A 16461-nucleotide genomic window follows, 5' to 3' on the forward strand; every position below is an offset into this window, starting at 1 on the left:
CTACAGCTATTGTCATGGACCTAAATGTTTCTTAGGCGACTGGGTCTTAATCGTCTTAATATAACATCAACGTTATACTGGACTGTTGGTTTTCTTTTTTTTCAGTATAATACAAATTTCAAATATATGGAAAAAACAGAAGAACAGAAGAATGTGTTATGAACAGGAGCTTCGTGTTCGAGGAACTTGATCTCACTTGACTGTTAGCCCTTACACGGAGACATACCAGATTCGTCCCAAATGAATACACATTAGTTTATTGCAGATAGTCCAGCTTTATTCACCCATTTCTCTCATTCTCTCACTCTTTCTATCTTACAAAGATTACAAACTGTCTCTATCTTAAAAGTAAAGTCTCTTAAGCGTGGCAGAGTAAAGAATCAGGCAATTTCAGCAGTCGTTGACACGATGTTTCTCACGGTTAAAGCTTTGTAAAATTGCGAGTATTAAATACAATTGGTAAACAATCTATTTTTCAAATACATATGTAATATATGTTTACAAACTCTACCCTAAGTATGCAAGTTGTTGATTCTAAATAAAGATGCAACGGCGTGTGAACCGGATGTGCGAAAGTGAATTCGCTATCATAACAAACATTTGAAACAATATTGCTAATTTTTCAATCACTACCTAAATTGTTTGTGACATGATTGTTTTAATCGAACAATAGATGTAATAGATAACGATTTCGACGTAGTTATTTGACTGCTTTTTTGAAGCTGAACATTGATATGTTGCGATTAATAAAGATGAATAAAGTAATGATTATACATTCTGACATGGTGATTCATGGATCGTCTCGGTAAAAGTAGATTTTTATAAGCCGTATTCAAATTTTAAAATTCATACTTGTATTTCAAACTCGCACACATATCGTCTTCGCCAGGAACAAGGCAAATCGTTCCATTCTGACAATCTTGTAACATCAACACAGTTATGTTGCTGGGTTTCATCATTTGGTTCACCCTCATTCCAACGGAAGTAGCTGACACTTTCACCATTTGTGTACTCGTATCCTGTGGAAGTCTGTAAAATAAACGGAATATATTAATGTAGTATCAGAAGTCACAAAACAATTAGGTTGTAGAAATGTTAAAATAATTCACAACGCTAAGTACTGAAAACTACTTTGTTTACCATATTTCACATTCAGTTCGTCAAACATCAGAGAAAAAAATACAAAAAAAAAACAAAATGTCTTTCCAGGAAAAATTAATTCCAGATAATATACGGTATTTTTCAGAATGCGTTTAAAAAATAGATGCGTGTTATAAAGAACACTTATAAGATCATTTAATATTCGTTCTGAACAGCAATTCCACCGATATTGACATACAGTTATACAGATTGGTGTTTATTACTATGCAATTAAAACACATTCAATAGTTTGGGATAATAGATATGTTCGCATTATAACCTGGAAAAAGAGATTGCTAAGTTATTAATGTTCATTATTTTCACGAAAGAATATAATAGCATAACAGTCGATTATTGATCGGGTCATACTACACAATTGTTATAAACCGCACGCGCCAGTCGTGATCATTTCTATCACGCATTGACGTCGTAAAAGCCCCCCGTCGCTGGGAGCGCGATTTATAGGAAGGTTGTAGTGATAAAATACCTACAAGTCTGATTCCTATAAAATAACGACACGAATACAGTGGGTCGCAACCAGCCATAGATACACCACCCATCGCTGACTCCAAAAATTCTGCTTCTTCATCATCTGTAATGAATACCAAGTGAGCACCCATAGCTTCGCAGTTATCATTCGATTCTTGCCAGGTTAGACGATTTACTTCTATTTTATAACACGATACTTCTGCACCATAGCATTTCAATAACCAACCATCGGGACATGAAACTAAAATGGAGAACCATACACTAATTGTGACAATGTGTTTATGCAATAAACTACACATTAAAACAAGTGTTCAGTAATAATATGTGTTTTTGAACTACAAAATAATTTGAAAATACACAAATAACTAATCTATATTCAAAACAATATTACATGTACATATATAAGGTTAAAATAAGTCATTATCACCTTCCTCGCATGGCATTGATGGACCCGGTGTTGGTTCAGTTGGGGTACCACGGGAAGTGTGAACAGGGTTAGCGGGCGTTGTCACATGCGCTATTGGTGACGTTGTGACTTCAAATGAGTGGTCATCGCGTTCACGCCATCGTGTGGTGGAAACATCTATAGGTTTGATAACAATTAATTCATATATTAAATCAGTTCCCAGGCTAACGTGCCTTTCTTGTGCCTCGTATTCTATCCACAATAACCATTAAGTAATTGTGTAATGTGTAATATTATTAGTTACTAAGTGTCGATACGAGTGTTCGAATGATCGATTTCTTACCTGTTGTATTTGTTACAGATGTTATATTTGATTTGTCTGTGAATAAACAAGTATATAATTTGTAAAAAAAATCTATAAATATTGTTTGTGATGTCGAAAGTTGATCATTGTCGATTCGTCGATGTCATGAAATGAATTATACTTTTTAGCTGTGACCTAATACATGTGTGATTAACTAACCTGAGTCATTAGAGATTAAGATGCCAGTTGGTATAGTAACGACAAGCATAGTTGTGAGAACAGTTAATGCTCCCGCTATCACACGTTTTCTTGTATTATTTTCGACATTTTCCTGAAATACAATTATTTCGTCGTCAATGACAACAAGCTGCATAGGAATAACATGTTCGTTTATTATATTAAAATTTAACTAACACATAGAATACTTGCAAATGTTTTGAGTAGTTTACAACGTAATCATTATACTTACTGTTTCGGGTGGTACCACTCTGTTCTTCATCATTTCAACTCGGCTACCAAAACCATACTAAGATATCCGAGTTTAAGAAATGTTGTTTGTTGTTGACGACGATTGTGATAACAATGTACTCGTGCTTGCGGCGTTTTTCGAAAGTATATCAAAGCTCGCCACCATACTTAGTTGTGTGCATTTAATAGGTTTGTTAGGTGTTGGTGTTAATGTAATAATAATGTCAGACAATGGGTTGGATTAACACCATTCATTGCGTTGTAGTTAAGTAAATATCAAATAAACTGGCGGTCACTGGTATAATAGTTAACCGAAGGCGATGATTACATTTTTGTGTACGATGACAGCAATATCTGAATCGTGCAGGGTAATACACACAACGTTGTGTTACGTGATTAAAAAAGAGTTGTCAGTACAAAGGCATACTAGTACAATTGGCTAAACGTTGGAAACACGTAGATGCGGCACACACTGCCGAATTATTCGCCTATATCTAATATAAAATTAACCTCAAGTAACTGTTTACAATTAAGTTGAGGGAGAATGCTAATTGTGCGGCACACATGACCGAATTATTCGCCTATATCTAAGCTTTCAGATGATTTGAAAACATTCTTATATATCTGTTTTCTGCAATCAAGTCTTCATTACGCCATGCTCATACATTCTGCTTACTTAGACTTAGATATTTTAGATGTTTCTGGCATTTCTCGCTGTTTCTGTGCAAATTTATAACAAAAGAAATAGTTTTTTATTCGCCAACTTTCGAGAGTAAAAGAAAACCCCTGCTCTAAGGCCACCAGCGTAAGCGCTGACGTCAGGTAATCAAGGGAAAGTGACGGGCCAATCAGAATGCCGGAACCGTTACTAGTTACCGGCCTCTTGTGGCTTGGTACGCCATGACATTAGAGGACGGAACCAGCCGATTTACATTACTGAATCGCTCCGTCACTAGAGGGCGCGATTTATGAGAATACTGTATTCACGATAGTTACTAGCGTGTAAACCTAAACGAAGATCGAATGATCATGATTGCACCACTACAGCTATTGTCATGGACCTAAATGTTTCTTAGCTGACTGGGTCTTAATCGTCTTAATATAACATCAACGTTATACTGGACTGTTGGTTTCCTTTTTTTAGTATGATACAAATTTCAAATATATGAAAAGCAATTTGTAATGAGAACAGAAGAATGTGTTATGAACAGGAGCTTCGTGTTCGAGGAACTTGGTCTCACTTGACTGTTAGCCCTTACACGTAGAGATACCAGATTCGACCCAAATGAATACACATTAGTTTATTGCAGATAGTCCAGCTTTATTCACCCATTTCTCTCATTCTCTCACTCTTTCTCTATCTCTGTCTTAAAAGTAAAGTCTCTAAAGCGTGACAGAGTGAACGATCAGGCAATTTCTGCAGTCGTTGACACGATATGTCTCACGGTTAAAGCTTTGTAAAATTGCGAGGGCTAATACAATTGGTAAACAATCTATTTATCAAATACATATGTAATATATGTTTACAAACGCTACCCTAAGTATGCAAGTTGTTGATTCTAAATAAAGGTGCAACGGCGTGTGAACCGGATGTGCGAACGTGAATTCGCTATCATAACAAACATTTGAAACAATATTGCTAATTTTTCAATCACTACCTAAATTGTTTGTGACATGATTGTTTTAATCGAACAATAGATGTAATAGATAACAATTTCGACGTAGTTATTTGACTGCTTTTTTGAAGCTGAACATTGATATGATGCGATTAATAAAGATGAATAAAGTAATGATTATACATTCTCACATGGTGATTCATGGATCGTCTCGGTGAAAGTAGATTTTTATAAGCCGTATTGAAATTTTAAAATTCATACTTGTATTTCAAACTCGCACACATATCGTCTTCGCCAGGAACAAGGCAAATCGTTCCATTCTGACAATCTTGTAATATCAACACAGTTATGTTGATGGGTGTCATCATTTGGTTCACCCTCATTCCAACGGAAGTAGCTGACACTTTCACCATTTGTGTACTCGTATCCTGTGGAAGTCTGTAAAATAAACGGAATATATTAATGTAGTATCAGAAGTCACAAAACAATTAGGTTGTAGAAATGTTAAAATAATTCACAACGCTAAGTACTGAAAACTACTTTGTTTACCATATTTCACATTCAGTTCGTCAAACATCAGAGAAAAAAATACAAAAAAAACAAAATGTCTTTCCAGGAAAAATTAATTCCAGATAATATACGGTATTTTACAGAATGCGTTTAAAAAATAGATGCGTGTTATAAAGAACACTTATAAGATCATTTAATATTCGTTCTGAACAGCAATTCCACCGATATTGACATACAGTTATACAGATTGGTGTTTATTACTATGCAATTAAAACACATTCAATAGTTTGGGATAATAGATATGTTCGCATTATAACCTGGAAAAAGAGATTGCTAAGTTATTAATGTTCATTATTTTCACGAAAGAATATAATAGCATAACAGTCGATTATTGATCGGGTCATACTACACAATTGTTATAAACCGCACGCGCCAGTCGTGATCATTTCTATCACGCATTGACGTCGTAAAAGCCCCCCGTCGCTGGGAGCGCGATTTATAGGAAGGTTGTAGTGATAACATACCTACAAGTCTGATTCCTATTAAATAACGACACGAATACAGTGGGTCGCAACCAGCCATAGATACACCACCCATCGCTGACTCCAAAAATTCTGCTTCTTCATCATCTGTAATGAATACCAAGTGAGCACCCATAGCTTCGCAGTTATCATTCGATTCTTGCCAGGTTAGACGATTTACTTCTATTTTATAACACGATACTTCTGCACCATAGCATTTCAATAACCAACCATCGGGACATGAAACTAAAATGGAGAACCATACACTAATTGTGACAATGTGTTTATGCAATAAACTACACATTAAAACAAGTGTTCAATAATAATATGTGTTTTTGAACTACAAAATAATTTGAAAATACACAAATAACTAATCTATATTCAAAACAATATTACATGTACATATATAAGGTTAAAATAAGTCATTATCACCTTCCTCGCATGGCATTGATGGACCCGGTGTTGGTTCAGTTGGGGTACCACGGGAAGTGTGAACAGGGTCTGCCGGCGTTGTCACATGCGCTATTGGTGACGTTGTGACTTCAAATGAGTGGTCATCGCGTTCACGCCATCGTGTGGTGGAAACATCTATAGGTTTGATAACAATTAAATCATATATTAAATCAGTTCCCAGGCTTACGTGCCTTTCTTGTGCCTCGTATTCTATCCACAATAACCATTAAGTAATTGTGTAATGTGTAATATTATTAGTTACTAAGTGTCGATACGAGTGTTCGAATGATCGATTTCTTACCTGTTGTATTTGTTACAGATGTTATATTTGATTTGTCTGTGAATAAACAAGTATATAATTTGTAAAAAAATTCTATAAATATTGTTTGTGATGTCGAAAGATGAAAGTTGATCATTGTCGATTCGTCGATGTCATGAAATGAATTATACTTTTTAGCTGTGACCTAATATATGTGTGATTAACTAACCTGAGTCATTAGAGATTAAGATGCCAGTTGGTATAGTAACGACAAGCATAGTTGTGAGAACAGTTAATGCTGCCGCTATCACACGTTTTCTTGTATTATTTTCGACATTTTCCTGAAATACAAGTATTTCGTCGTCAATGACAACAAGCTGCATAGGAATAACATGTTCGTTTATTATATTAAAATTTAACTAACACATAAAATACTTGCAAATGTTTTGAGTAGTTTACAACATAATCATTATACTTACTGTTTCGGGTGGTACCACTCTGTTCTTCATCATTTCAACTCGGCTACCAAAACCATACTAAGATATCCGAGTTTAAGCAATGTTGTTTGTTGTTGACGACGATTGTGATAACAATGTACTCGTGCTTGCGGCGTTTTTCGAAAGTATATCAAAGCTCGCCACCATACTTAGTTGTGTGCATTTAATAGTTTTGTTAGGTGTTTGTATTAATGTAATAATAATGTCAAACAATGGGTTGGATTAACACCATTCATTGCGTTGTAGTTAAGTAAATATCAAATAAACTGGCGGTCACTGGTATAATAGTTAACCGAAGGCGATGATTACATTTTTGTGTACGATGACAGCAATATCTGAATCGTGCAAGGTAATACACACAACGTTGTGTTACGTGATTAAAAAAGAGTTGTCAGTACAAAGGCATACTAGTACAATTGGCTAAACGTTGGAAACACGTAGATGCGGCACACACTGCCGAATTATTCGCCTATATCTAATATAAAATTAACCTCAAGTAACTGTTTACAATTAAGTTGAGAGAGAATGCTAATTGTGCGGCACACATGACCGAATTATTCGCCTATATCTAAGCTTTCAGATGATTTGAAAACATTCTTATATATCTGTTTTCTGCAATCAAGTCTTCATTACGCCATGCTCATACATTCTGCTTACTTAGACTTAGATATTTAAGATGTTTCTGGCATTTCTCGCTGTTTCTTTGCAAATTTATAACAAAAGAGATAGTTTTTTATTCGCCAACTTTCGAGAGTAAAAGAAAACCCCTGCTCTAAGGCCACCAGCGTAAGCGCTGACGTCAGGTAATCAAGGGAAAGTGACGGGCCAATCAGAATGCCGGAACCGTTACTAGTTACCGGCCTCTTGTGGCTTGGTACGCCATGACATTAGAGGACGGAACCAGCCGATTTACATTACTGAATCGCTCCGTCACTAGAGGGCGCGATTTATGAGAATACTGTATTCACGATAGTTACTAGCGTGTAAACCTAAACGAAGATCGAATGATCATGATTGCACCACTACAGCTATTGTCATGGACCTAAATGTTTCTTAGCTGACTGGGTCTTAATCGTCTTAGTATAACATCGACGTTATACTAGTCTGTTGGTTTCCTTTTTTTAGTATGATACAAATTTCAAATATATGGAAAGCAATTTGTAATGAGAACAGAAGAATGTGTTATGAACAGGAGCTTCTTGTTCGAGGAACTTGGTCTCACTTGACTGTTAGCCCTTACACGGAGACATACCAGATTCGTCCCAAATGAATACACATTAGTTTATTGCAGATAGTCCAGCTTTATTCACCCATTTCTCTCATTCTCTCACTCTTTCTCTCTTACAAAGATTACAAACTGTCTCTATCTTAAAAGTAAAGTCTCTAAAGCGTGACAGAGTGAACGATCAGGCAATTTCTGCAGTCGTTGACACGATATGTCTCACGGTTAAAGCTTTGTAAAATTGCGACGGCTAATACAATTGGTAAACAATCTATTTATCAAATACATATGTAATATATGTTTACAAACTCTACCCTAAGTATGCAAGTTGTTGATTCTAAATAAAGATGCAACGGCGTGTGAACCGGATGTGCGAACGTGAATTCGCTATCATAACAAACATTTGAAACAATATTGCTAATTTTTCAATCACTACCTAAATTGTTTGTGACATGATTGTTTTAATCGAACAATAGATGTAATAGATAACGATCTTGACGTGGTCATGTGACTGCTTTTTTGAAGCTGGGCAATGATATGATGGGATGAATAAAGATGAATAAAGTAATGATTATACATTCTCACATGGTGATTCATGGATCGTCTCGGTGAAAGTAGATTTGTATAAGCCGTATTGAAATTTTAAAATTCATACTTGTATTTCAAACTCGCACACATATCGCCTTTGCCAGGAACAAGGCAAATCGTTCCATTCTAACAATCTTGTAATATCAACACAGTTATGTTGCTGGGTTTCATCATTTGGTTCACCCTCATTCCAACGGAAGTAGATTACACTTTCACCATTTGTGTACTCGTATCCTGCGGAAGTCTGTAAAATATAAGGAATACATCAATGTAGTATCAGAAGTCACAAAACAATTAGGTTGTAGAGATGTCAAAATAATTCACAACACTAACTACTGTAAAATACTTTGTTTAGCATAGTTTACATTCAGTTCGTCAAAAATTAGTGAAAATATTACAAAATAACAAAAATGTCATTCCAGCGAAAATTTATTCCAGATAAAATACGTTATTTTACAGCATGCATTTAAAAATATATGCATGTTATAAAGAACACTTTTAATATATATGAAGAAGAGTTTTTAATATTTGTTTTGAACAGCAATTCCATCGATATTGTCATATAGTTATACATCGTATGTTGGCCTAATTAGCCACTTTAGTCTTGGTGTTTATTATTGTACAATTAAAACACAAACAAAAATACTTTGGGATAATAGATATGTTCACAGTATAACCTGGAAAAAAAGATTACTAAATTATAAATGTTCATTATGTTCACGAAAGTATATAATAGCATAACCGTCGATTGCTGATCGGGTCATACTACACTATTGTTATAAACCGCACCCGCCAGTCTTGATCATTTCTGTCACGCATTGGCGTCGTAAAAGCCCCCCGTCGCTGGGAGCGCGATTTATAAGAAGGTTGTAGTGATAAAATGCCTACAAGTCTGATTCCTATAAAATAACGACACGAATACAGTGGGTCGCAACCAGCCATAGATACACCAGCCATCGCTGACTCCAAAAATTCTGCTTCTTCATCATCTGTAATGAATACCAAGTGAGCACCCATAGCTTCGCAGTTATCATTCGATTCTTGCCAGGTTAACGATTTACTTCTATTTTATAACACGATACTACTGCACCATAGCATTTCAATAACCAACCATCGGGACATGAAACTAAAACGGAGAACCATACACTAATTGTGACAATGTGTTTATGCAATAAACTACACATTAAAACAAGTGTTTAAAAAGAATATGTGTTTTTGAACGACAAAATAATTTGAAAATACACAAATAACTATTCTACATTCAAAACAATATTACATGTACATATATAAGGTTAAAATAAGTCATTATCACCTTCCTCGCATGGCATTGATGGACCCGGTGTTGGTTCAGTTGGGGTACCACTGAAAGTGTGAGCAGGGTCTGCGGGCGTTGTCACATGCGCTATTGGTGACGTTGTGACTTCAAATGAGTGGCCATCGCGTTCACGCCATCGTGTGGTGGAAACACCTATAGGTTTGATAACAATTAATTCATATATTATCAGTTCCCATGCTTACGTGCCTTTCGTGTGCCTCGTATTCTTTCCACAATAACCATTAAGTAATTGTGTAATGTGTAATATTATTAGTCGATACGAGTGTTCAAATGATCGATTTCTTATCTGTTGTATTTGTTACAGATGTTATATTTGGGTTGTCTGTGAATAAACAAGTATATATGTCGAAAGTTGAAAGTTGATCATTGTCGATTCGTCGATGTCATGAAATGAATTATACTTTTTAGCTGTGACCTAATACATGTGTGATTAACTAACCTGAGTCATTAGAGAGTAAGATGCCAGTTGGTATAGTAACGACAAGCATAGTTGTGAGAACAGTTAATGCTGCCGCTATCACACGTTTTCTTGTATTATTTTCGACATTTTCCTGAAATACAAGTATTTCGTCGTCAATGACAACAAGCTGCATAGGAATAACATGTTCGTTTATTATATTAAAATTTAACTAACACATAGAATACTTGCAAATGTTTTGAGTAGTTTACAACGTAATCATTATACTTACTGTTTCGGGTGGTACCACTCTGTTCTTCATCATTTCAACTCGGCTACCAATACCATACTAAGATATCCGAGTTTAAGCAATGTTGTTTGTTGTTGACGACGATTGTGATAACAATGTACTCGTGCTTGCGGCGTTTTTCGAAAGTATATCAAAGCTCGCCACCATACTTAGTTGTGTGCATTTAATAGTTTTGTTAGGTGTTGGTGTTAATGTAATAATAATGTCAAACAATGGGTTGGATTAACACCATTCATTGCGTTGTAGTTCAGTAAATATCAAATAAAAGGGCGGTCACTGGTATAATAGTTAACCGAAGACGATGATTACATTTTTGTGTACGATGACAGCAATATCTGAATCGTGCAGGGTAGTACACACAACGTTGTGTTACGTGATTAAAAAAGAGTTGTCAGTACAAAGGCATACTAGTACAATTGGCTAAACGTTGGAAACACGTAGATGCAGCACACACGGCCGAATTATTCGCCTATATCTAATATAAAATTAACCTCAAGTAACTGTTTACAATTAAGTTGAGAGAGAATGATAATTGTGCGGCACACATGACCGGAATTATTCGCCTATATCTAAGCTTTCAGATGATATATAGGTTGTTATAATAGCATGCTTAACAACTTTTAGAAAATGTCTGAATCACAGAACAATTTTTAACATGTTTTATCCCTGATGCTACTTAAAGTATCGAGACGGTTGTTATGGCAATTTTGAATAACATATTCCCCGTCCATTATCTCATTCAAAACCTCCATTTACCATATATTTTGGGGCAGTCTGGATATAGAGGAACACATTTGACCATACTAGGTACTCATTTGTTTACTTAGGCGTCTCGTGACACTCTTGTCAAAATGACTAAATCCACGATGTCCGAAAACACTGTAGTATTTCTGGCAAAAAATTATGGGATGCTCTGTTTTCGAAACCTGTTTCACAGAGAAGTATTTCCATCTCTGTAAATCACTACTAGTTAATCATTGGCCATTATTCCATGAAAAAGCATTATATTGCAAAACCCAAACACATCCACATCTGTCACAGTTTGATGAATCATCGGTATAAATTTTGAAACATGTGGCACTAGATTTGTAGTAGATTTGATGGGAATGCTAGTAAGATTCATTTTTCAAGATTGAGAAAACGACTTGCTTGTTCTCATACAATATTTATAAATGTCCCAATATATTGACCAGAATTATGTTTTCAAGAAAATAATTTGATACCAAAGGTTGCAATTCATTGTCAAACATTACGGTTCCACAACAATCACAGACTGTTTACAGATAAGCTTTTATTCAAGTGCATCTGTACATATCTGTAGTACTAGTAATTTATTTAAAGACAATAGTTGCGTTCGAGCACGTTTTCTTAGCAAAAGTTAAGAAACACTTAGTATGGGTTGAAATCTGTTTTTAAAACTCGGTACAGAACCTTAACACAGCTTAACTAGGTGTGTGTGAACGCTTAGCTCGGGTCTAAGCACCCCAAACTCTATTGTATTCAATGTATAATTGGAAGAATTACTATAATTATATTCATGACTATTCAATTCGGTATGCCAATTCAATTCGGACATTGTTCTAAACTAACGACGAGGCACTGTATACTTCTTGTTATTCTGCAATGTCACTTTCTGGATCTGATTTGGCAACATTTTATAACAGTAACTACCATGTAAACCTTCCTGGTTAGTGTACTGAGTAGTCATAGTTGAAATGACTAAAGACTTTCATATTCATTAACAAGTTTGGGCTTTTCTTAGATTACGCTAACCGATGTTTCCTCCTGTGCATGAACGCAATTGCGTCTAGCCGATATGCAAACATATGAGATTAGCTTAAATCTTGTCCCGTACTTGTCCAGCATGTCAACAGCGATGAACAAACAACCCAAGCCATTCACTGCCAAGTCAGCTAGCTGTCTAAGAGGATCGGTCACTGATGCGACTTGGTAACTGTTTTCATGCGAGTATCTGGTTAATATCATTCATCACTTTTCCACAATCTGCCACAATTTAGACGCCTTGGTCAGAACTGAAATCATTGACTGAAACTATTTCTGATGGTTTGGTATGTGTAGTTTATTAATATAGCGGACGATTAATCCATAATATATGACGTGTGATTGGCTGTATGATTGAAGGCAACGACTTATAGTTGTTATACTCTCCTGCAATTGGCTAAGGTTTTGAAAGTGAATAAAGAAGTTTCAGTCGGTCTTGGCAGAACACCACGAGGCTCACAGTCTTGAGGCAGTATTGACTCAATTTTGGGTCAGCCTTGATAGAGTCTTGGGGGACTTTTCCTCCCGGGGCTTTCTGTCTTGGTGAGTTCATGGTGAGCGACTAAGACTTAGAAGTTGAGCCGATTCCATTCTCTGTGTGTTTTTGTTTGATCGAAAGGTGGCACACTTTCCAATCCCTTGTACCTCAGATGTTAGTATAATAACACGAGAATTAAGCCATCATACATCGTGGAGAATCGGGGCATTGTGTTTAACACACATCGCAACATTCTGTGCAGAACTGTGTAATGGCAAAGAAACTACCGAATGGGTGTTTTTCATGCAAACGGAACTAGCACTCGATGGCAGGGATGACACTGTGCTTGACTTTACCTGGATGACACCGATACACAATGCGGGCAAGATGAAGACTTCGGAACCCCTTAGGAAGGATGAATATCAAATAGGACTGTATGATCAATGTGAAGGGGACGACATCAGAAACAATTTGAAACTGAAATCAAGTATGAGAAAGACAAGAAAAGCACTTTGAACTAATGCATTGTAGAAGAGACCGAACTGACGATGAATAAAAAGACGCTATACAGAACTATGAGTAGAACTGTAGCTATTAGTAGTATTGTACAGAGAACCGCTCAAGGTAACTCGAGGATGTTGAACTCTTTTTCAGAATCTCAGCACTTTTGTCTATGTAACGTATTGCTTATGATTGACAGGATTATATGTAACTTGATTGTCAGAGGATAAATGTGTTATGATAGCGTCTTCTTTTTCACATTACATCCCACACCGTTAGACTATTGTTTAGATTCAACGACTTTTGTGTTCAGTTTGAAGATTATAAGCGTATGTGACAGGAGTTTGATTAATAGATTGTTTACTTTTTGTTTTAGTAGTGACAAGCTTTGCAAGGCTTTAACCGGGAGACCCATCCCTGGTAATCATGTGATCGTTTATTTCTGTGTCTAAGAGGATCCGTCACTGATACGACTTGGTAACTGTTTTCATGCGAATATCTGGTTAATATCATTCATCACATTCCCATAATCTGCCACCATTCAAACGCCTTGGTCAGAATTGAAATCATTGACTGGAACAATTTCTGACGGTTCGGTATGTGTAGTTTATTAATATAGCAGACGATTAATTCATAAGATATGACATGTCCAGTACTTTGTGTGATTGGCTGTATGATCGAAGGCTACGCCTTATAGTCTCTATACTTCGCTGTAATTTACTAAGGTTTTGAAAGTTTTAGTCAGTCTTGGCAGAACACCACGAGGCACGCAGTTTTGGGTCACTCTTCGGAGAGTCTTGGGGAACTTTTCCCCCAGGACATTCTGTCTTGGTGAGTTCTTGGCGAGCGACTATGACTTAGAAGTTGACACGATTCCATTCTCCATGGGTTTTTGTTTGATCGAAAGGTGGCGAACTCCCCGATCTCTACCACTTCAGATGTTGGTTTAATAACATGAGAATTAAGCCATCTTATAGCTACACAAATGGAGTTCCATATGGTACAAACAACCGCAAGAAACAACATGCAGCGGATATGTTCACATATATGTTACATTCAAAACATATTCGCACTACAGCGTTCATAAGAAAGTTTGAAATAAAACAGAGCATCATGGTTATACAACTTCAAAATGATGAGTGGCTAAGACGCTTGAAACTCGCCTTTCATCCACCATTCAGCAATAACTTCTACAATTTATAGCAATGTACATGACTTCATTCACAATTCCGATAAAGTATGTCAGCGTAAAATGTTATAGTTTTGGGTGTATTTTAAGACTGAATTTTACTTATCTGTGACAAAGAAAAATTGTGTTTATGTTTGAGCATAACTCCAGGTAGAGAAATAATGGATTCCACATTTTCTTTCGGAAATAAATCGCTATTATGTGACGTTTTCTGCTGGTACATATACATAAACACATTGCTAGTACGTGGATACAATTGTGTGTTTTGGTAGAAATTGACATTTGCTGTGCACTAGTTCAGTAATTGCTTGTTAAAATGCTGGATATTGTAATATTTCAAATTATAGTAGCATCCCAACAGAATTTGGTTAGGTATAGTGAGTTTTTCTCAAAAATAATCACAAGGTTGTTGTATACTGCCCTCTATGTTTTATCTGTGCCCTTGCTGTGTACTTTCGTTTTCGTCCTGCGGAACACATCACTCAATGGATTATAAGAAATACGTGCAAAGGATATTCAAATAGTTTCCCCTCTGAGTCGGAGGGCATTGGTTTGCCATATAATGGCTGGATATAATATGAGGATTGACTGTATTGCAATATTAGGCATGAGCTGGCTGCTTTTATTACTTTTCACTTTGTCTGGGCGGATTGATACATTTTGGCAGATGAAGTGTGTATCAAATCAGCATAATGTTCTCTTTTGGTTCTGAACCACTTCCATATATTCTCTTTTAATACTCGGTGACTTGGAACACAATTGGCAAGATCCTGAGGGGGGATCACTGAGCCAATAAGGTATCTAGGCATTTTTATTGGTCACAATGGGAGGCAGAACATGCAACTAAGTTTCATCACAAAGTAAATAAATTAGGGGTGGAACTGAACATGTGGAAGGCAAGGAGCCTTACCATTAATTGCAAAGTTATTTTAGTGTGATTTAGTGTCTCAAATTTGCTCTATATCCCAAAGGCAATTTCTGTGCCAATAGCATTGATTCAGTCAGCTTGAGCAACGCCTTTCAATTTTCCTTGGAGAGGTAATAAATACAACATTAAGAATAATATATTAATATAAAATTAACCTCCAGGTGGTGTTCAAATTACTAAAGAAGATGTAATCTAAACACTAACAAGTAACTACATGAGAATGATAATTGTGCGCAGAAACATTGTTGGGAGGGACGTATCTTCTGTATTCAAGCAATTACATTCTATTTGCGATTCATTTACAGTATTATTTAAAAAATGTAAAAGATCTGATTTCATTAGAAAAAAGCTGCGTTTCCTGATGCATTTTTCACTCAAAATGGAAAAACATCCTTGCCAGTATAAAACATTCAAAACGTGTTTTTTGTTTGACAAACGTTTTTTTTTTTCATGGATTCCAAACAACGACGGAGTGAGTGTTTCTGTTTCGTAATGTTTGTATCTATTGGTTTTTGTATTCTCTCTTTTGTAAGTCATACTTTGAAATAAAAATTAAATAAAACAAGTGTGTATCAAAACATGGCCTCCTCCTATGTAGCCATTATTGTTTCTAATAATTAGTTATTGTTTTTTTCTGAGAGAGAGCCAACTTAAACAAGATTTCCATGCTGTGCTTGCATGTATGCAGGAAAGTATTTTATTTACAATTTTCAGTCAGGTCTCATTTTATAATGTTTACGGAAGTATCGTATAAATCAGACCTGTATTTTTTTGCCCGGGCTCACTGAGATATCATATGCTTCTTTGTGGTTGCTAGTTTCTGTACACTGTTCTCAGTGTCAATTCTGAAATAATTGTGCCGTTATGTGTCGTTGTAGATGTATTCCAGACAGTACTTTGAGATTGTAGCTGTTATTATAACACCATTCATGATTTGTTTACGTGGGTCCAGCTGTCAATGTGGAGACGTTGCATAAATGTATGACACTAGATACAGGCTAATAATTGTCTATTTTCTTTATCCTATCTTACTAGTTATAATATATAACCAAAACAAACAGTGCGCA

The 16461-nt window shown here is 35.9% G+C and overlaps 1 protein-coding gene across 1 annotated transcript; it reads right to left on the reverse strand.

The window, feature by feature from the left end:
• Positions 1 to 846: 846 nt before the first annotated feature.
• Positions 847 to 9490, reverse strand: LOC146750386 (uncharacterized). The gene is made up of 13 exons (XM_085496487.1): positions 9362 to 9490; positions 8541 to 8717; positions 6396 to 6543; positions 6209 to 6244; positions 5887 to 6117; positions 5462 to 5700; positions 4685 to 4861; positions 2809 to 2865; positions 2559 to 2670; positions 2379 to 2414; positions 2057 to 2212; positions 1632 to 1870; positions 847 to 1029 (listed from the first exon to the last, which is right to left on the reverse strand). The coding sequence occupies exons 1-13, from the start codon at positions 9488 to 9490 to the stop codon at positions 847 to 849; spliced, it is 1920 nt and encodes a 639-aa protein (XP_085352613.1).
• Between the last annotated feature and the right edge of the window lie 6971 nt (positions 9491 to 16461).

Source organism: Saccoglossus kowalevskii, chromosome 1 (genome assembly GCF_978046115.1).
Source record: "Saccoglossus kowalevskii chromosome 1, keSacKowa6.1, whole genome shotgun sequence".
Taxonomy (NCBI): Eukaryota; Metazoa; Hemichordata; class Enteropneusta; family Harrimaniidae; genus Saccoglossus; species Saccoglossus kowalevskii.